General features: G+C 32.2%; 1 protein-coding gene across 3 annotated transcripts in view; it reads right to left on the bottom strand.

Annotated features, from left to right (window-relative positions):
* The window catches only part of BRINP3 (BMP/retinoic acid inducible neural specific 3), a 400347-nt gene that overhangs the window by 374288 nt on the left and 3332 nt on the right, over positions 1 to 22727 (bottom strand). For 2 of the 3 annotated variants that reach the window (XM_044266848.1, XM_044266849.1), the window contains exon 2: positions 296 to 581. In XM_044266848.1, coding sequence (XP_044122783.1) covers positions 296 to 531 — 236 coding nt within the window. In that variant the 5' untranslated portion in view covers positions 532 to 581. Of the gene's footprint in view, positions 1 to 295; positions 582 to 22241; positions 22511 to 22727 lie in introns of those variants that run through there. The other variant, XM_044266850.1, reaches the window with a different exon arrangement.

Genomic DNA, 22727 nt, shown 5'->3' on the forward strand with positions numbered 1-22727 from the left:
CTCAAAGTTAATTGGAATTTATTTAGGGAGTCTAACATTCCTAGAATTTAAGACAGATGCGCAACTGGTCACCATTACTAGTTTCTTGGTTTTTGTTTTGTTTTGTTTTTTTAATGGCTCGTTACATCTATAAGAAATACTTTTAAATAACAAGAAAACAGTACTATTGTGAATGGTAAATAATAACCCTTCTGATAATAACCCTTTCCCATCTGAAACTTTCCCTTAGAGAAACTTATTTACACACAACTTTCAAGGAAGGTAGCTCTATAATTGCTTTCCCTTTGCTTCATACCTGTATATCTTGTATCTTGTGCTAAATCCCTGCCGGCTTCTGTCCACAAAATCTGTGTATTCCTGTGAGCGATGGAAGGGTCCCTTATCAGAGAGGAGCCAGTCGAAGGGGCTTGTGGCATGCTGATCCGAAAGTGCAGCAACCGCTAAAACCCAGCAATGAAGACTCAGGGCTATCCACTCCCATAGAGCCATCAGAGAGAACAATTCAGCACCAGCTCTGCTCCGCCATATCATGCTTCCACTGGGAATTTAGAGCCTTCATTCTCTTAGCTTTCCCTCAACACCTAGACAAAATACACAGGCAATTAGTTAGCCCCTAGAAGAGTCTTTTCTAGCAGTTAAGGTGCTGAGGTAGGAAATTCCTTTTTTGTTTAATCTAATATCATTAGTTTTAAATTAAATGATAGCAAAAGTAAATAAAAACTAAAACAACATCTTTTTTTCCCCCCAAAGCTGTATGGCTTTCAGACTTTGTGTCCTTTTGTATTCATTGGAAAACAAGTTGCTGGGTCATACCAGACTCTGTCATGACAGTGTCCTACAGTCACAGTTGGTTTTGAATAATCCTTTTTTGTTTAAGTGTTTATAACATTGGACACTTTCCAAATAAATATTGAATATTTTAATCATCCCATAAATTGTGTTATGAAATCAATGTGTCATCTCAAATTTGTGTTATGAATTTTAATATTCAGTGTATTTTATTGTTTACTTAATGTTCTAAAATGCTTTAAAATTAATTAAAATTCATTAAAAATGAATTAAAGATAGGTAATTATTTTCATAATGTAGATACTAAAAAGGAATAAAATTGGAGCAAAAATACATACATAAATTATTGTGTTTATGTTTGTGCGTGTCTCTACCTATCATCTATCTGTCTCTAGAAGTAGATGGATGGATGTGTGGGGGTGATGGGTGGGAGGGGAGGTCTGTATGTTTTCTCAGGTTTTTTCCCATTATTCTACTAAGGACAAACTTCCCTGATTATTAAGGCAGAACCACAATCAAACTATTTCTAGGACTTTAAAAAACTTAAATGTGCATCCATGTCCTAGTCATGAAACAAACAGGCGTACCTACAAAATTCATATACACACAAAAACTATGACAATGTAGATTATACATAAACCATGAACCCATATACACTAATTTTATAAGCGTTCAAAAATAAAGTACCAGGGGATGCAATCCAAGTGTGGTTTAGTATAAATAACTTTACACAGAGTAGCTGATGCAATGTCTTTACACTACACAAAATATTCTACAAATATTTGCATTCAATTTTCCTTTCCATCTTCACTGATCTTTCCCAATATCATTATTTCTAGCACGTACAACTATGCAGTATATAAATTCTGACTAATGAAAAAGTTTTGATTGTGAGAGTTTTTAGTCAGCAAAATATCTTTAGAAAGCAATCAAAATGCACAATATTAAATAAAGTATTTTAATTATAATTGTTGCCATATTTCTCTGTTTTGATAGGGCCATTGATACTTTAATTTGCTTTCTAGTTATAATCCTACAATTCATAACTTAACACTACACTATTTATACATGACAGGTATAGAGCAATAATTTTACAACTATAAAGTATCTCAAACAGTGATGCAATATGACTGATGTAGGTCATCAGATCTAGTTATACACACTATACAATGCCCAGAAGAACCAAAGCCATGAAACTCATACAGAATTTTCTGTATGAGTTGTCCCAATCATTTGAGTTGCTCTACTCTGATGATTAAACAATATGCTCTTTTGAAAATAGCAACAGAAGTCTTACAAGAAAAGACACTTAAAAATTATTTATCATAATAAGGATGACATCATATAATAGAAAGATCTTGGAATATTAGTTAGGACTTTCTGGATCTCCATCAATTGCTTGTATAAAGGTGATACTGAAAATGATTCAATACATAATTTCTAATGCTGATGAAGAAAATAAGTACTTTTAGATATTGTTTCTTGTGTGGGAACTATACCAGTTATCTTAAAATTAATTTTATTTCATTTATATTAATAAACAAAGAAGTATTCCTATGTTTAAGGTATAGTATAATGCTCTTATGACTAATACATATTTATTTTTGTTAAACACATATTTTTACTCTTCTGATCAAATATATTCAAACTAGAAACATTTAATCATTATTACAGAAAGTCATATTTTTTCTTATTTAAAATACCTAGATTAGTGCCTAGAATGTTAGAAGGACATTAGGAATGCTTCAAAGTACATTTCACACTGATATGAAATCATATAATTGTATACCATAAAATTAAACCTAACTATTTTTGCTCCAGCACATGATTTTCAAAGACACACAACATTAACAAAGTAGTATACAATTGACTTGGATAGCATTTTAGGTCTCTAAAATTTTATGGTTTTCCAATATGTAATTGACCAGAACTACCATATTTGTTCTTTTCTTACCAAATGTGTTAAAGATATTTCATGGTTGTTGTATTTCCTAATCTTAACACACAGGAAAATGGAAAGATTTTCTTGTATTATGTGTGGAGGGAACACTTAAAAATGTTAGTATTAGGTTTTAATTATTTCTCTTTCTTCTACTTTTAACTTGGGTACATGCTCTCACTTCTGTTCAGTAATTTTTTTTTTTCTGAAAGAAAGTTTATCAGCAATGGTATTATGAGAATATCAATCCTGTCCAAATTTATATTAATTTTGGTGATCTCTTGAAATCATTATAATTATAAGGTCTTTTTAATGACATGAACAATAACCAAACTATAATTCCCAACATTTCAACTCAAGCCACCTTTGGGAAACTTCCCTTAAGAGTTACGAAACAGAGAGAAAAGCAGTGTTAGAATATATTAAAACAAGGATATATGTTTCCAAAGATCCTTAGGACAAGTGTCCGTTAGACTCAATGTTCACTAAAAAAACAAAACAAAACAAAACAAAACAATACAAAACAAAAAAACCCCACCTCATTCACCTAGTTTTTTTACAAAAGCAGTTAAATGCGCTTTTGTAAATGAGTAGTAAATTTTAAATCATTACTGAATGGCCTGACTTGGTTCCTTTATTTTGTTTGGATTAATAGCGATATTTATTCCTGTGTGAGAGAGGAGTTTATGATATAGATTGCCAATTTCAAAAGTAGTAAGTATGGCTCCTTTGAGGAATCTTAGAGGTCACTATTAGAGGTAATACCAAGGAATGGAAGTTGTGAGGTTCAAGGAAAGAAAGAAAGAATTATTAAACTAGTAAGTGAATTATTATGACAGTGGAGTGTAAGGAAATGGCAAAATTATCTTGAATTTACTATTTCTGACTGTCTAAGAGGCCAACAAGGGAAACTACAATGTCAGTGCACAGTATATTCTAAAACATGTAAGGGTGTATTTTATGAATAACAAAATATAACAAAACATTAGAATAACTAAAAACATGAGGTCATATTTAAAAAGTATCATTTAATTAAAAATAGTACTTATCAAGTTTTTCTTTTCCAAAATTAAGAGGAAATAATAAATACTGAAATATCAGATTGTTTAAAAAATAGATATTTAGGGCGCCTGGGTGGCTCAGTGGGTTAAAGCCTCTGCCTTCGGCTCAGGTCATGATCCCAGGGTCCTGGGATCGAGCCACGCATCAGGCTCTCTGCTCTGCGGGGAGCCTGCTTCCTCTCTCTCTGCCTGCCTCTCTGCTTACTTGTGATTTCTCTCTGTCAAATAAATAAATAAAATCTTTTAAAAAAATAGATATTTAGTATGTGGCCTTCTCTTATTACAAATTCTCACCAAATAAAATCCAGTGGTAACTTATCAATTCCCACAACTTATTGCTCGCAAATACCCAAAAAATACACCAGAAGAAAGAAAATACACCAGAAGAAAATACACCAAAAGAAGTTACACATATAGTAATATGCACTAAAGCATAAAATAAATATATAAAATAGTATGTAATATATATAACATATATAAATGCATATTCTAGTACACAATAAATATTTCTCCTCATTAGCTCTTCTTAATCTTATTCCAGGGTGGCAGTGCGTTATTTTTATCTAAAACACTGGCATACCATATGTATTTGAAATTCATGAAATAATAGAACTTATAAAGTATTTCCTATAATAATAAGATGAATTTCTAGTATAACTGAAATTAGAAAGAAGAAGAAAATTATGAATTACTGACTTAGACTTTATATCCTTTAGATTGGTGGGTCATGTCATAGAGGTTCATCTATCTATTAGAAGTTATCTAATATCTAATTGAATATTCAAAACTAATTATTAACATTTGTTGAACAATTAATATGGCATACTATATAATTTCTTTTAGGCTTGCATTTGAACTGATTTTTGCTGCCAACATGTTCAAAGTATTTTCTCAGGAAATAAAACCCGCTTATAATTTTGCATGTGCAAAGAAGCTTCATAAAATAATTGTGTCAAGGAGATTTCTTTTACTTTAATTTTGAAAAATGTGAAACCCACGAGAAAGTTGAGAGGCTAATACAGTAAACATATATAGCCTTCAGCCGCATTTAGCAGCTGTTTACATTTTACCACATATTCTCCTCTATTTCTCAATCCCATGTTTTTTATGGAGCAAAGGTCTAAGGAAAACTGACTCCTTTGCTCCAGGTAATGCAAGCAGTTTCCATATTCCTCATTTTCGGCAATTGCTACACTTCTTTATAAAATAGCTCCTTAAAATTCGTGATCACTAATATTGGAGTTTGTAAGTATAAATAGTTAAATCTTCAAAACAAAGTCTCCAATTCTCCAATTGTTAAAAAGCCACATTCTTCCTTAATAAACGAATGGAATGTATCTTACTCTATGAAAGTATAAATATCAGAATCATTTTATTATTATAAAATAATATATTGTATATAATGCTCCAAGAATCTATTAAATATATAGCATATTATTATATTACTATATATCATATATCATATTTTATTACATATTAGAATAAATATTAGCTCTGAAGTAAACATCTACTAAATAAACAGTATAAGTAAATGAATGATGAAGAGTTAAAATATATTTTAACTATAAATTTTCAATAGTTTTTCCAAATAGTTATAATTCATATTTCTTTTGGTATCATTAATAATAAAGAAAACTACCATAAAAAGGTAAATAATAAAAAGAGGTAAATATTAATTATAATTTACAGTGGGCAAAATGCCCTGCTATATTTTAGTATGAAGCTGGATGACAGGTATCGTTAAAAATACTGCTTAGAGGGGCACCTGGGTGGCTCGGTCTATTAAGTGGCCTACTCTCAGTTTTGGCTCAGGTCATGATCTCAGGATTGTGGGCTCGAGCCCCATGACAGGGTTCCATACTCAAGCAGGGATTCTGGTGGAGATTCTCTCTCCCTCTCTCCCTGCCCCTCCCCCCAGCACATGTGTGTTGTGCATGTGTTCTCTTCCTCTTTAAAATAAATCATTTAAAAAATAGATAAAATAAAATAATTAAACAAAACAAAATTAAATTAAAATTAAAATACTGCTTTGGGGGCACCTGGGTGGTTCAGTTCATTAAGTGACCCCCTTTGGCTCAAGTGATGATCACAGGACCTGGGATGATGTCCCATGTCACACTCTTTGCCCAGCAGAGAGTCTGCTTCTCCCTCACCCTTTGCCTGCTGCTCTGCCTGCTTATGCACTCTCTCTCTCTTTGTGTCAAATAAATACATAAAATCTTCTAAAGAAACTATTGCTCTGATTCTAAGAAACTTAGAATCAAGTGAGGAAGGCTTTATGAGAGATAGAACACATGGCCCGTGGCAATCTCTTAGAAACCTAAACATCTATCAACTAAAAATCAACATTCTTCATTTAATTTTCTCTTTCTGGTTTCCTTATCTCACAAATAACACTTCTCTATATTCAAATCTTTAAGCGAAATTCTTTTTTATTTAAATTCAATTAACTAATAGTGTATTATTAGTTTCAAAGATAAAATTCAGTGATTCATTAGTCTTATATAATACCCAACACTCATTACATCACAAGTCCTCCTTAATGTCCATCACCCAGTTACCCCATCTCCCTACCCTACTCCCCTCCAGGAATCTCAGTTAGTTTCTTATGATTAAGAGTCTCTTATGGTCTGTCTCCTTCTCTAATTTCATCTTGTTTTATTTTTCCCTCCCTTCCCATGTGATCTTCTGTTTCTTAAATTCCACATATGAGATTATATGATAATTGCCTTTCCCTAATTGATGTACTTCGCTTAGCATAATACCCTCTAGTTCCATCCACATCATTGCAAATTGGAGAATTTCATTTTTTTTAAAGATTCTTATTTATTTGTCAGAGAGAGCCAGCACAGGCAGACAGAATGGCAGGCAGAGGCAGAGGGAGAAGCAGGCTCCCTACCAAGCAAGGAGCCCGATGTGGGACTCGATCCCAGGACGCTGGGATCATGACCTGAGCCGAAGGCAGCCGCTTAACCAACTGAGCCACCCAGGCGTCCCCAGAATTTCATTTTTGATGGCTGCATAATATTCCTGTGTCTGTGTGTCTGTGTGTCTGTGTGTGTGTGTACACACACACATCTTTTTTTATGCATTCACTTGTCGGTGGGCATCTGGGCTCTTTTCCTAGTCTATTAAGGACATTGCTGTTATAAACATTGGGGTGTAGGTGCCCCTTTGGTTCACTACATTTGTATATTTGGGATAAATCTCTAGTAGTACAATCACTAGGTTGTAGGATAGCTCTATTTTCAACTTTCTGAGGAACCCCCATACTGTTTTCCAGAGTTTTAAGCTAAAATCCTACTTTCCTCTACCTTCTCACTCATGACATATATCCAATCAATTCCCAAGTTCCTTTCAAGAATCAAATCATCAAATCTATCACTTTCTTTCCACACCACTTCACTTGAGTGGGTCACGCTGTACCCACAACCTACCAGCATAGTCTCATTCTGTATTACTACAATAGCTTCATAATTGCTTTTCTTAACACCCACGTGGGTCTCCCCAATTTGTTTGTTTCTCTTTTCGTTTTGTTTTTACTGGAGTTGTCTTGCTATAAAGTTAAATTTGAGCAAATAACTCTTTACCCCACTTATGATTTTGTGTCATCTGCCCCCTGGATAACATCCAAACTCTTTAAGATAATTTATAAAATTATCTTCCCCTACTTCATCCTTCATCTGTATCTCTCCCCCGTGTATGCCACCACAATTCTCAGCCAAACAGCTATATTTCGGTCATAATTTTATTCCTCACTTTCTAATTCACCTCACTTTCTCCCTTTCTTCAGCATCTTTGCATATGCAATTTATTCTACCTAAACTATTATTTCTACTTGAATCCCTTCACTTGCCCAATCCTTACCTATCTTTTGCTTTCAGACTAGATTATCATTTCTCCACAAAGCTTTCTGAGAGTCTTTAAAATTGGTTGGCCTTATTTCATGATTCCATTACTTCATCTATTATATTACAGTTACATTGTATATTTATGTGTATATTTTGTCTTTTTGGCTGCATATCTCCCCTGCCTCCAATTAGACTTAGTTTTAGAAGGAAAATAATTATTCTTACTTTAGTGACAACTGGGATACAGGTAGCATTGTACCTGAAATAAAGTTGCTTAATAAGTATTGGTTGAGTGACTGAATAAATGGTGATTAAATAAGTACTAAATTGAGGTGTAATTAATGTGATATGGATGACAAGATTAGAAAAACTCCTTCTATGGGGGAAGAGGAAGCTTTACAGAGGACTTAGCATCTGAGCCATACCTCAGAATGAGAACAGCTCTTATAGTTGAGAAAGGAGGGAAATGGAGTCCTGATATAACGGTCCAGGTGTCCAAATCATGAAGGTAAATGGCATGTTCAAGTATTATCAAAGCAAAGCATTCTTAATAGTAAAAAACCATTAAGAACAAGGACATAAAATCATAATTATTAGCTTTAAGTTCAGTGGTAAGAAATTGTCATGATCATGCATATAATCATGAAAAACTTAGGGTCTTTTCATTTATGTTCTATTGTTCATAGTTTCTAAAGATAGACCAAATGAATAAGAGTTCAAAGGTAGAGTCAAACATAGATTCTCGTCTCACTAATAAGCACAGTATATATTTTACTATGTTACCACTTTTGAATTTAAATAATAATAATATAGAAACAGCAGGTGAATAGCTCGTCCCCCCCCATTTGAAAGGTCATATTCTAGAGGTAACTTTAACTGAAAACCTTCCAAACTTCATTAGAGAAAAAAAAAAGACAATGATGATGAAAATGACGTACTATTTTTATTTTTTTCTCAAGAAATTGCCTTTATTTTATTTTTTTAATAATTTTTTAAAGATTTTCTTTATTTATTTGACAGAGATCACAAGTAGGCAGAGAAGCAGGCAAAGAGAGAGAGAGGAGGAAGCAGGCTCCCTGCTGAGCAGAGAAGCTGATGCGGGGCTTGATCCCAGGACCCTGGGATCATGACCCGAGCTGAAGGCAGAGGTTTTAACCCACTGAGCCACCCAGGCGCCCCAAGAAATTATTTTATCAAGCTTTTTTGATATGTCAAGCATTTTACCAATATTTCCTTATTTCACCTCCTAGCAACACAATTCAGTATAAATTGTTATCACCATTAGCTTGTTGAGGTGACAGAGGTTCAAGGTGAATGAATAAGCAGCATGCAAGGACTGAATGCCAATATTCTTGAAGCCAAATTGAAAACCATGCTCTCCCTATTACACCGAACTGCAACTTAATCAGAACTGATTGCAGATCGAAAGTTATTTATTAGGATTTTTGTTGCCACTTAATGAAATGCTCTTGAACAAAATAAAATTTTAAAATGGAAAATAGGGGCACCTGGGTGGTTCAGTCAGTGAAGCGTCCGACTCTTGATTTTTAGCTCAGGTCATGATCTCAGCGTCGTGGCATCCAGCCCCGAGTATGGTTTCGTACTGGGCTTGAAGCCTGCTTAAGATTCTCTTTCTTTCTGGGGAACCTGGGTCACTCAGACAGTTAAGCTTAAGCATCTACTTTGGCTCTGGTCATGATCCTGGAGTCCTAGGATCTAACCCCACATTGGGCTTCTGCCTCAGCCAGGCGTCTCCTTCTCCCTCTCCCTCTGCTTCTCCCTGCCACACGTGTTCTCTCACTTTCTTTCTCTCTCTCTTGCTTGCCCTCTTCCTCTCAAATAAAATCATTGGGGAAAAAAAAAAAGATTCTCTTTTCTTCAATCTCTGCCCTTCCTTTGCTCTCTCTGAAAAAAAAAAAAAACAAATAATAAAATAAAATGGAAAATATAAATATTAGAAATATAAAATAAAATTAAAAATTAAAATGGGAGTTTTTTCTCAGTCTATTATATAAGCAAGTGATCTGAGTATTATGGGTTTTCATAATATAAGTTTTAATATTACAGGTTTTCAAAGCATATCTGCTTCTTCTAATTTAATTTTTCAATGAAAGTTATAGTTTAATCAACTAAATGTGATTCTGTGTCATTTATTTAAAGACATGTACCATAAACTAAAAATATCAAAAAACTACTTTTTTCGATTACATGTATTATTTATTGGATTAAAAAGTATAATAATGGTCAGCATGATTTAATTTACCTCTCCGTTCTTCAGAGAAATTACGATATTACTCCGAAAGACTTAATGATGCAATCTTATTAAAAATTGCTTTATAGTATTGCAAAAAAGAAAAATAATATCCAACATACATAAAACAGAGATCGTGTCTCAAAATGGGACACTTAATAAAATTTCAGTGGAATGAGATGATTTTAATATTTTGCTGAAATGCTATGATAAATTTTTAATTAAGGTCAGTTTTCTTATGTCCTCAAAATGCCAGATAATGACAAGAATATGAAGATCATTTTAGCAATTGTTATTTTAAGGAATAATAATGTGAACACTCAAGAATACAACTAAAAAATATATATTTTGTATTATTACTTGCAGGAAAAATACCTGGATATGAGGAAAATCATTTTAAAGGCATTGCTTTTCCAAAGTGGCAAACTCAAGTATTAAGTTTAGTAAACATATTCAAAGATATATGGATAATTTAATGCATCATCTACCTATATGCATATACATATGGATTTTCATCATTGCACATTCAAGACTTATATATCGTATATAGTCAAATTAATAAAAAATAAGAGCTCCATTATTCAATGATTTACATCATTACTTTAGTAATGACATATTAGTTGATGACTTTAGTTAAATAACCAGTTATGTGCTATAATTTTAGACTTCAAATGACCTTAAATTGCTCTTCCTTAATCTAGACATTGTTTATTTAAAGGTAATAAATTTTTAAATAGCCTAATGGAGTGGAATTAGTCATTTTATTATATAAAGATGTCAAGAAATTCATCAAGATATAAAATCTTGTATATGTAACATTTTCTATATAAATAGGCAGAATTTTGCCACTCTCTTTTCTGTACTCCACCAGGAGTATAGAGAAATGATTGCTTTACCTTTGTGCACCTGTTGAAGTAAACAGCCCTGGGTAGAAATGGGGAAAATAAAAAAGTCATTCTGACTTTTAGCTATGCAATTTGTCACTGGCATATCTGGAAATTACACCAAAAGGGTTTTTTGTTTTGTTTTGTTTTGTTTTTCTTTTCCTTATGCATTGATAATTCTTTCAATTTCCCTCAATAAAATGGAAACAGATTTATAAAAAAAAACAAAAAAGATGTGATAATCCCTAAAGCAAAAAAGCATATAACTTCAGGTATTACAGAAAACTAAAGTATCCAATCAGGAACTTAAAAAAGAACAGAATGCTTTTTTATTTGAAATAGTAATTCCTCTTCAATTTTAAAAACAAATGTCCTGTGGGTTAATAACTACCTTAAATCCTTTCCAATATATTAGTTTGAAAATTATTAAAATAACTGCTGACTAGATGGATTTCCACAAATATGTTACTATTATCCTTTTTAACCCCTTTGTTCACATGACCAGTTTATGAAGGACTTGCTGGCAGGGATTATGTTTTAGTAATCCCTGTGGCCACTAATGTTTAACATTAACATTAGATCTGGTAAATTTTTGAGACACACACACTGAATTGAATTCCTTTATTTTTTTCTTTTGTTCATGGGATGTTTCATTATGTCTGCCTAAGCCAGCAAGAGATTGCCATTATATTAATCGTTAGGAATGCTTTATTATTATACTTTTTCACTCTCCTTTTCTGTTTTGTTGTTTGTTTGATTTTGTTTTTTTTTTTATTTTTAACTAACTTGTTTTAAATCATGTTGTATAGGTTAAGATTAGCCTGAGAAGTGAATTTTTCCAGTGATTTAACTCCACTAAGCCTATAGTCCAGTGGGTCCTTCTCATTATTTATTTTAGCTGATCAGGCAATACAGTGCCTCTGAATTACAGCTTTAAGTGTTTTCCATCTTAATGAGGGTTAGTATTCCTCTGAGGAGTATATACTGCAGAAGGAACTAATCTCCTGCTTGATCCTGTCAATACAATCTTGTCCTACCAATAAAGAAGAAGTTAAATGATACTACCTAATGGTAGAGCTGATTAGAAAAACTGAACAGAAGGTGAATTCCATTCCTTAATTCTTCAGCATATAGGTGATATAATTCTTAAAAGTCCAAAGTTCAAGAGTCACTTGGGTTATCTTTATATTTTAAACATAAAATATCTTGGTTTTTCAACATAAGTGATATAACAAAATATTTTGGTAAGATTTGGATTGTACTTAATTTTAATTCATAAGGAAAAGTGGTCAGAAAATAATTACATTCAAATGCAAGATGTTTAGTATACTTAGATGGCAGAATCTAATTTTAAAGTACAGTATGAGAAAGGCTTCTGAAAATTTATTATAATCAATATCTTTGATTACCAGAACAGTAAAAGATAAGTTTAAAATAAAGATTTTTTTCCCCAAAGAAGACATACAGATGGCCAACATACACATGAAAAGATGCTCAACATCATTTATCATCAGGGAAATGAAAATCAAACCCACAATGAAATAATACCTTATCCTTGACAAAACAGTGAGAACTGAGCAAACAAGAAGTAACAAGTGATGGTTTGAAAAATGTAAAAAAAAAAAAAAGAAGAAGAAGAAGAAAAAGAAACCTCCTGCCCTGTTGATGAGAATGCAAATTGGAGCATTCATTGTGGAAAAGAGTATGGAAATTCCTCAAAAGATTAAAAATAGAATAGTGTGATCGATTAATTCCAGTACAAAGTATTTACACAAGAAAAACAAGAGCAATAATTTGAAAAGATATATATACCCCTATGTTTATTGCATCATTATTTACAATAACCAAGATACGCAAGCAACACAAGTATTCATCAATAGATGAATGAGGAAGACAACAATGGAATATTATAGTGTCATAAAAAATGAATGAGATCTTCCCATTTGTGACAACATGAATGGATCTAGAGGATATTATGCTAAGTGAAATAAGTCAGACTGAGAAAGACAAACATCATATTACTTCATGTATGTGTGGGACTTTAAAAATTTCAAACAAAAAAGCAGAAACATCCACAAATACAGAGAACGAACTGATGGATGATGTGGGGTGGGAGGAGGGAGGTGAAGCACAGTGGGAGATATAGGCGTCCAACTATGGAATGAATAAGTCACAAGGATGAAAAGTACAGCATAGGAGATATTGCCAGTGGTAAAATAAATAAATACTTTAAAAATAAAGATTAAAATAATCTATATATATACACATATAGAAATGGAATGGAAATAATAATTACAGACATCTGTATTTAATATGGTTACTGTAAGTAGGAATAAGATTCTTCTTTTTCTTGTATAATAATAATAAATAAAACATCCTGGCTTGTAAGGAGAATAAAACAATTTTCATCAGTAAAATAATTTTGTCACATAAATGCATATTTATTTTTTAAAAGATTTTTATTTATTTATTTTACAGAGAGAGAGAGAGAGAGAGATCACAAGTAGGCAAAGAGAGAGGGGGAAGCAGGCTCCCCGCTGAGCAGAGAGCCCAGTGTGGGACTCGATCCCAGGACCCTGAGATCATGACCTGAGCCGAAGGCAGAGGCTTAACCCACTGAGCCACCCAGGCATCCCACATAAATATCAATTTAAAGAGAATTTGGGGAAATAATTTTGAAAAAGGACTGTAAGTACTATGCAAATAGAAACACAATAAAGATTTTGCCTCTGACTTTATGGATAATGACTTCAGTCACAGTTTTGCAAAGTTTTAAAAATGCTTTTTAAAAAATTTTTTCAATAATGATCCTGGATAAAAACTAAAAGTGTAATACTAAGTTGTTGTTCAGTGAAAGTATTTATACTGTTGTAAAAAAATAATACTAAACTAATATAGTTTATGACTAAGACATAGTGCTGGGCTGAAGTATAGAAATGTTGATGTTTGGAACCAAATGGACAATAAATCTCTTGTTCTAGAATAGAACCAAAATTTACCTTGGAGTTAAGCAGGGCTATAAGGTGAAATGGGCTATTTAATTAGAAGTTATAATATGGAGATATATAAATAGGAGTATACCTTCTGAAGTTGCACACAAAGGAAATATTACATTTAAGGCACTTTTAAGGAAAGTCCAGTAAAATTATTAAAGTTTGTTTAAAAGGTACTGATTAGTAGTCCACAGATTTTTTTTTTAATTTCAAAATAATAATGTCCAGGTTCTTTTTACTCATCTATAAAAAAATGAAAGTGTTCAAGTGTTTTTAACCTAGGAGTGTATGGTTATAAATATTGTCAGTGGACTCCTAAACTTGCCTTCTAGTCTTGGTTACAGATATCATTAAATTCAAGGGGTAATTCTTATAATTCTTCAATAATTCTTATAATAATGTTATAACCACTGCAATTCCAGTAGAAGCAACATGAGGCAAGTTTTTGTATCTCTTTTATTCACTAATGCATCTATAGCATTAATAAAATAATTTGGCCCAGAGAAGGCCCGAATAATAAGAAAATTAAATTTGTAAAGTAAATTCTTATAATGTTAATCTTTTTGTTGTTGTTGTTGTTGTTGTAAATTTTAGTTACTAAAAAACAAAAGGTATAACACATTGGAAATACTGTCATTAAAAATAAGCTAACATTTAAGAACAAAACAAAACAACACAAATCAAGAAAAAATGTCAACGAAGTCATTACTCTGAGAATTGTTATGGTTTTATTTGCACAACCATCCTGGTTCCTACATTTCTCTTATAATAATCTTCTAAAAGTCTGGATAGAAAACTCTTTCTTTATTGACCTATATCTATACTAAGGAATATGACAAACTTCTTCCCTCAAAGAGAATTAGATTTGTAATATCAAAATTGGACATGTGTGAAAATAAAATGAGTGGTCAAGCATTAAATTTGCCTTTGTGGATTAATTAAAACAAAATGTACTACAAATACCAAAAAACCTGTAAGCCCCTTATGTACAATTGTTACATCTTTTTATTGTTATATTTCCAAGGTGTACCCCAGTGCAAACCATTGATCATACATTCAATAAATACTTTTTAAAGTGAACCAAAACTAACAACAAAAAGAGATGATTTACAATAAGCAAACCAATCCAGCAACAAGTAGTTAAATTTTTATCTACCGTTCTCCAGTGCCCTCTAAACCACCATCTAAGAAAGCATGTTAGAACTCTGTGTTTCTAGTTGAAGAATGCACATCTTACCATTTGCCAAAGATGCCAGGATGGCCAATATTTTCATGTGGTAGCTAGTCCTGTAGTGCCTGATATTGAGCGTATATTGTAGCTTGTCTGAAGTCTTTTCTGATAATATGCTCTATTTTTCCCGAACATACAAGTTTGAAAATATCTGGTATTCTCAAGGACCATTCTTGTCACTAGATTACTTTAACTTCTAAAATAGCTCAAATTGTCTTCAAACTTAGAAAGTTATAGAGTACTTAAGATACTAAATTTCAAAAGAAAAGTAAAGTGAGAGGTACCTGCGTGGCTCAGTCCGTTGGGTGTCTAACTCTTGACTCTGGTTTAGATTGTCATCTGGGGGTCTTGGGATGAAACCCCACATTGGGCTCTGTGCTGAGTGGGGAGCCTGCTTAAGATTCTCTTTCTCTCCCTTATTCTCTCTTAATCTCACAAAACAAACTGAGGGTTGCCTGGGGGAGGCGGGTACGGAGAGGGTGGTTGGGTTATGGACATCGGGAAAGATATGTGTTATGGTGAGTGCTGTGAAGTGTGTAAAGCTGGCGATTCACAAACCTGTACCCCTGAGGCTAATAATACATTATATGTTAATAAAAAATTAAAAATTATCTTAAAAAAAAAGATTCTCTCTCTTCCTCTCCCTCTATCCCTCACCCTATTCATTCTCTCTCTTTTTGTATCTCTGTCTCTCTAAAATAAATAAATATTTTTTTAAAAAGAGCAAAATAAATCTATATGAAAAACAATTCATGTTCTTAAAAATAATTTTTACATAAAAAAGCCATATTTTGAAGGATATTATAAAGAAAGCATAAAAGGGACATTGTTATGTCTAACTGCTTAGCTATACTGAGCTTATCAAGTATGCACTAGTGGTAATTTTTTAAAATCATGTTGTCTGAACTTGTCAGAAATTACCTTCTAAATAATAACCACAGGTACCAATGTTATGGGAATTACCTGAAACTGAAATTTGGTAATAAATAAATTTTAATGAACAGTTAATAGTTGTCTAGTTTCAAATCCTGAGTAAATAAATTGTCATCTTCAATTTAGACCTCTACAAATCTATAGCTAAAATAGAGGAAAGCATGTTACATTTTTGTCACTTTTATGATGAAAGAATCATGCAGAGAGCTAGATAAAATTCTTGTTTACCTTACTGACTCAATATTATTGATGAGAAATAAATATTTTAAACAGTAAATCACAGCTATTTATATGAAGGTGCTGATTCTTTAAATCAGAATTGATTTTCTTAAATAGCAGCTGTCAAGCAAAAGTTTAAAATGTAGTAATGACAGGAGTGATCTTTCATATTCATCCCGGTCTATCTTTGTATGATTATAAAACATTGCATTTCATGGATGGATGACAGATAGAAATGAAAACCTGCTAGAGTTCTGAGAGGGAATGTGAGTGTTCAAAGTTAATTTCCTCCATTGTTTTGTCACCATTCGAACATAATTAGCCAAAGTATAAAGATAGCTATACATTTAAAACATCAAGGGGCACCTGGGGGGTTAAGACTCTTAAGCAACAAACTCTTGATTTCAGCTAAGGTCATGATCTGAGGGTCGTGGGATCAAGCCCTGTCTTCGCTGTGCTCTCAGCAGGGAGTCTACTTGGCATTCTCTCTCTCCCTCTCCCTCTCTAAAAAAATAATAATAAAAATTTTAAAAAGTCAATAATCTGTTCCCGATCTAAAAGTTCTCAAATAAGAAGGGATATATTACAAAAATCTGTGTGTTCCGAGAAAAGAGGCTTATAAATCCATAAGCTATGTTTCCACACAAGGGGAGAAAGATGCTTAAAATAAGTACTTCATAAAAAAAAAAAAAAGAAGAAGAAGTTTTAAATTTAATTTTAAAAGATATGTGGAGTATCCCTTAAGAATTTGTCCAGGAGTCCCTTTTCTTTAGCTATAAATTTTAAGTTTCAATTCACAGAGAAGACTGGATTCCCTTCTCTCGGTTCACAATGTGAAAATGTTGTTTTTGGGTAATTGTTGAAACTTTTCATAAGCACCAAAGAACACAGCTTACAAATTGGAAAACACATATTCCATAATAATTGCTCTCTCAATAAAGTTTTTGAGTTAATGTTAAGTTGTTTAAAACTCCTTTTGGAATGAAATTTGTAAAAAGAATTAAAAAGAAAACCAACTTTCTAGTTGTTACTGTTGTTGATTAGTAATAGGCAGATCCTTGTTATTCTATTTTGGAGACTTCTGGTCTGTCACATTATTCCATAGTATAATCTCCAAAACAATACTTACCACATTTATAAAATGTACTTAACTTTGTCTTTGTTTATTAGTACAGGTCTGAATGAACAATCAAAAAGTCATGCAATTTGAATGTTTTGTGTAAGCTATACTTAGCCTATATGTTAATCTTTGCCATTATATAAGAAAATATTGAGAAAAGCATGAGTTAATTATCTAAAAGGATCATTTTTTTCAACTTTGCTGCAAAATTTATGTAACCTTTAATGATTTTCTTCTAAAAGTTTAAACTGGGTATTGTTTAACAGGTGTTCACTTCTGAAAAAGACTGTTCTATCATCTCTATGTAAATTTAGAGGTCTGATTTTGAAACCATCAGAAATGTTACCTACTAAAGACATGAAAGACACTTAAATGTATTGTCTAAACCAGGACTTCCTGATTGAATTAATTTTGTTCTATATTTACTTTAGCTACAACAGAAGAAGCTTCTGCACACAGTATTAAATTGCATATCTGAGAGCTGTTAAGAAAAACTTGTATCTTAAAAGGTTTGTCTATCAAAGATATCACAAATTACAAAGAACACATTATATACAACGTATGTGACTCAATAATCTGATACTTGATTGAACATAGTTTTAATTTTTTAAAATATATTTTTTAGTTAGATTAAATCACTTTTTCCCCAAACTACCTTGCATCTGTGGACATCATCTGGCACATTTTAAAGAAAATGTTTTCCAGTTGTGAAAATAAGTGTTTAATGAATCTATAAAGTAACAGTGTGCTTATATTCTGGCCACTATTTGACAGCGAAAATCTAAAATGCATGCCTACTCAGTTCTGCTCTTCCAAGGCAAGATTGTTTTTTAATAGTGCAATATTCTAGAGATAGCTTTTAAAATTAACAAAATGCAAGACTCCAGAAAAGTTAATAAAAAACAGCTCAATCCTGATGAGGTTGGCTGATATTCACAGAAATCAGGGAGAATAAGTCTATCTATAAGTATTCTTTCACAATAACTCTATAATGGAATTTAAATGAAACACACCATTATGAGACAATAATTCTTATATAGCAGAGAGCTACAATACATTTGAATGTAATGTTAACATATTTATTAATTTAATCAATAAATGGGTATTTTATAGATTTAATTTGCTGGAACTATAACATGGTAGCTTCTTTATTAGCTATTAAAAGGAATTTGTTATGCTTTGGGTGCTTTCAAAGGCATCTAGATCTGAGTAAATTAGGATTTAGGCATTAAAAGAAACACTCCTAAAACATTAATTATAAATAAAAATAGGTCTAACTGAAGATAAAGGCCATTTTTAACTGAAAATTTAATAAAAAGTAAAAATTGTGAGAAATTATACATTGTGTTTAAGAAATAACAATGTATATGGAAGAGTAAGAATCTATGAGACCTCTTAATTTTTTAAGATGTATGTCATTTTTCAACATCTGAATTTACACTTTCTTGGTTAAAATGAAATATTTAAAAAATCAACACAACTATTTGTTTCATGGTAAATACCTAGGAATCCAGTCAACTCATTAAAATATATTAGTTTTATTTTTCAATCTTAGGGGAAAAGAAATTGGTTAGAGAATCATAATTGGGTTTATTTCAATTATAGAGCATCACTAGTTATTCATGATAAGTTATTTTGAATACAAAATTGAAAGATATTCTAGAATTGTATGCATGAATACTTTATTTCATATATTAAGTATAGAAAAGTGGATTCATAGTTTATGACATCATAATCTATAGGGATTTTGTAACTGGACAGTTGTACATATGAGTAATTGGATACCAATGTTCTTAATAACTCATCAAATATGTCCTGAAATGATAATAATGAAAGATTTTTTTGTTATTGATGAGGATATTTGATAACCAATATAAAATGGTTACAGTGGGTGTTTGATATCACTTAAAAAAATAAAAGAATGATTGAAGGAACTTCCAAATACATTTTCAACAGAAAAGTCATTACTGTTCATGATAAAATTTCAGCTTTAGAGAATCTTTTTTTTTCTATACTACAATAAATATTATTATATTATCCCCTTCTTTTAATAATCTATTAGCAATCAATAGTATTCAAACCCAAATTATTTTTGTTTTCCTTTAGAATTTATGGACTGTAAATATTAAAATCATAAAACCATATAATAGTGAATAGAGATACATTCCTAAATGTCTAAATGAAAATATCCAAGTAGTTGCTAAATTAAAACATTAACAATGCCAGACGTCTCCTAATTTATTCTGGTAAACTGAATATTAATTTATAAATGATGCTTGAAAAGTCTGATTTTTTTTAGTTTTTCCATTTTTGAAGTTGCTACATGTGAATATTTTTATCTTGCTTTAATTAAAGTGACAGGAATCATCAGGTTAATAGTATAAATTTGATAAGAAATCTTTCCACTAAATGATACTGAAAAGTTAATCAAGAGTAACTATTTTTGTAAATGTGACAACTGTCCCAGAACTGCACTAAAGCCAAGGTAAATATAATATAATTAAGAACTAATGTGACTCAAGGAATGTATTCAAGAATACATTCTTGAACTTGTTTTGTTTTTTAGTTACACAATATCAAAACAAACAGAAAATATTGTTTAAACCCATTAGAAACCATGACACCATAGACCACCAGAGACTAAGAATATTTGATACTAATTTTTTTTAAGTTGTCAACCTCATTACTTTTTTCATGGAATGAGAACTTTAACCAAAAAGAAAAAAAAATTAAATGTAAATGGTATCTTCTCAAAATACATTTTGTTTTCATTGCATGTTTGTCTATTTAAAGCATCATCACTTCTTATGTCATTTATCTGTAACAATGCTATAAAGGAGATATTATTTTCCTCAGGTGAAAGTTGAGAAAAATAAATGAAGAGTGGTCAAGAAATTTCACTAAGCTCGTATTTAGGAGGTAGAACTGGAACTGACATTGAGGAAAGAATCCTAAACCCATCTTACTCTACATTTCAAGATAACCCACTGTTAAGGATAAAGAGAAAAATGTTGAGATCTTAGAAGCCTACCTCATTAATCATAAGTCATAGTCATAATATCCAAATACCTTTGTGATATTTTTTCATGAAAGCTGAATTTGTACTCAACATGCCACAGATTGGTGTTACATTGCTGTTTGTATCTAAACTTCAGACTAACACCCGATTTTTAGGCACTTGTTCTGGTCAGTAACTGCTCATTTTAGTGATAATATGAAAAAAATCAAAATAAGAGGGAATATAGGAAACTGAAGCATAGGTTGATAACAAAGTATCAAAGTTTTGAAGTCCCACCCTTTAAGTTCTTTGCACTTGTAGAGAGAAACACACAAAGACACTAATCTGAAAAGAAATTCCATTTTTATTTAAAGAACACACAAACCTAGTAATAAGGTTAATTTTGTATATGAATATGTATATATAGTTACACACACACACACATGTACACACTCTCACAAACACACACATTCTTTTAGAATCCCAAGGTTTCTTCCTACTTAGGTTTGATCTACTTAACTGTAATATGCCAATCATTTTGCATGAAGAAAACCAAGATATACTGTATTTTATATTTGAAAAGCCTACAACTCCATTATAATGTTGAGTTTAGGAAAATATTTCATGAGGCACTAGAATTACATTCTATCTGATTAAGTGATAAATGAAATTAATCATATATGTGTCATGTCTATTTCATGTGGAAAACATTATTAAGCAATGTAGGTTTAAATAAATATGTTCTCCACCCACCCAAAAGTGGGCGTTCTCACACACGCACACACACACACACACACTGAACATGTTCATTACAATAAAACTCTAGAAGGCAAAATGCAAAAGAATTGAGGAATTGGAACTCATTGACAAATTACTTTCTCTACTGAAATAAAAACTACCTCTTTCCTCAAACTCCCTTTTAAGAAAAGCACTATAACTTTGCAATTTTATGACCCAAAGTTTCAATTATCTTTCTTATATTTTCAAGATGCTATCAGTGAGCCTTACAAGCAGAAAAAATATTGATCAGGGAATCCACTTCAATAAATGTAAGCACTAAAAATATTTCCAGAGAAAATCTTAAATACAATGTCTTAGAAAAGAGAAAATGTTAGAAATAAATGGAATAGTTTTAGGGTGGTTGTGCTTTATTAATTTTTTGCTTCATTTTGTGGAGACTCCAGACTCCTTCAACATGTAAGCAGAACATCACAAAACATTATCAATAATAATAACAAAACTTCATACACTCAAAATATGTTGTCATTTTAAATAAGTTTTCTGTCTAATCTAAATAGGAGAAATTTATGGACTGCTAATATTATACATCTACAAAATCTGGAATTTAAAAAGGCCTTATTTATGGAAGATTTACTATAATTTTCTGATTTATTTTTTTCAGTTTCTAACTGGTTTTCCAGCCCAAAGATTTCTATACTAGGGTCACAAGTAACATAGCCTTAGGCAAGCCCTTTTCTTATCCTGTTTGAAAACCCAACCAACCTCTACCCCAAGATTTTTTTTTTTTTTGAAACTGAGAAAGTAATAGAGCTATAACCCACTACACATTTCTCTCAAGTAGTCAGAATTAAATTACTAGTTCAAGATGCCCTTTATAATTCTCCAATTGTCCTTATATTAAGGTCTGTGACCTTAACAAGGAGCACTATTTCAAGGCATTTCTGCAACTACTATTTTACATACTTCATTAGGGTTATGCATCCCTTCCTCCAACTCTGTACCCTTTCCATTTCTTCCTTTCACCTCTGCCCAGTGTATGATTTTTGTAACATTGTTAAGCATTTAAATGGATTTAAAGGGTTCACCAACGTGAATACTAAGAAGTTATGCATCATAGCAGAACCGTCTGAAAATGCATGTATCCCATCGCTTGAAACAGGGAAAAATTATCCCAGGATGGGTCACATACAGGTTATATGATTGTCAATAAATATAGACATTCAGTCCTTACCTGCTTAACTGCATGATGACAAACAAATCTAAACAGCAAGCAAAAGTCCCCAAATTCTGAATCTGTCTTCCAAGCGGTTGTGACAGTTTTATACCCTGATGCTTTCTTCTTTGCTTACATGCATCTGACTGGCTAGGATATTTGGAAGCAATACTAGGGTTCTCTTGCAACCCCAGTCTCCTCTTCCTCTTTTCAAGCCTCTGGCTGGCATCTCACCCAGCTCGAAACGGCCATCTCCGGAGGTAAAGCCTCCCCAGCGATTCCCAAACGGATTCCCATTAGAGGGAGGTCCCTGCTCTACGAGGCTGATCACGTTCTCGACCTGGTGCAGAGTAAAACACTCTCTGGTTCAACTCTTAGGGGCTGGGAGCATAGCCATCAGAGACCTAAACTCTCTGCCACTGCTTGGCTGCGGAACCGGCAGGAACCCGCGGCCGAGAAGCGCCACCCCCTCTCGGGCGGACTCCGAGGGGAGCGCTCGGGTCC

The sequence above is a fragment of the Neovison vison genome, chromosome 10 (assembly GCF_020171115.1).
Source record: "Neovison vison isolate M4711 chromosome 10, ASM_NN_V1, whole genome shotgun sequence".
Lineage (NCBI taxonomy): Eukaryota > Metazoa > Chordata > Mammalia > Carnivora > Mustelidae > Neogale > Neogale vison.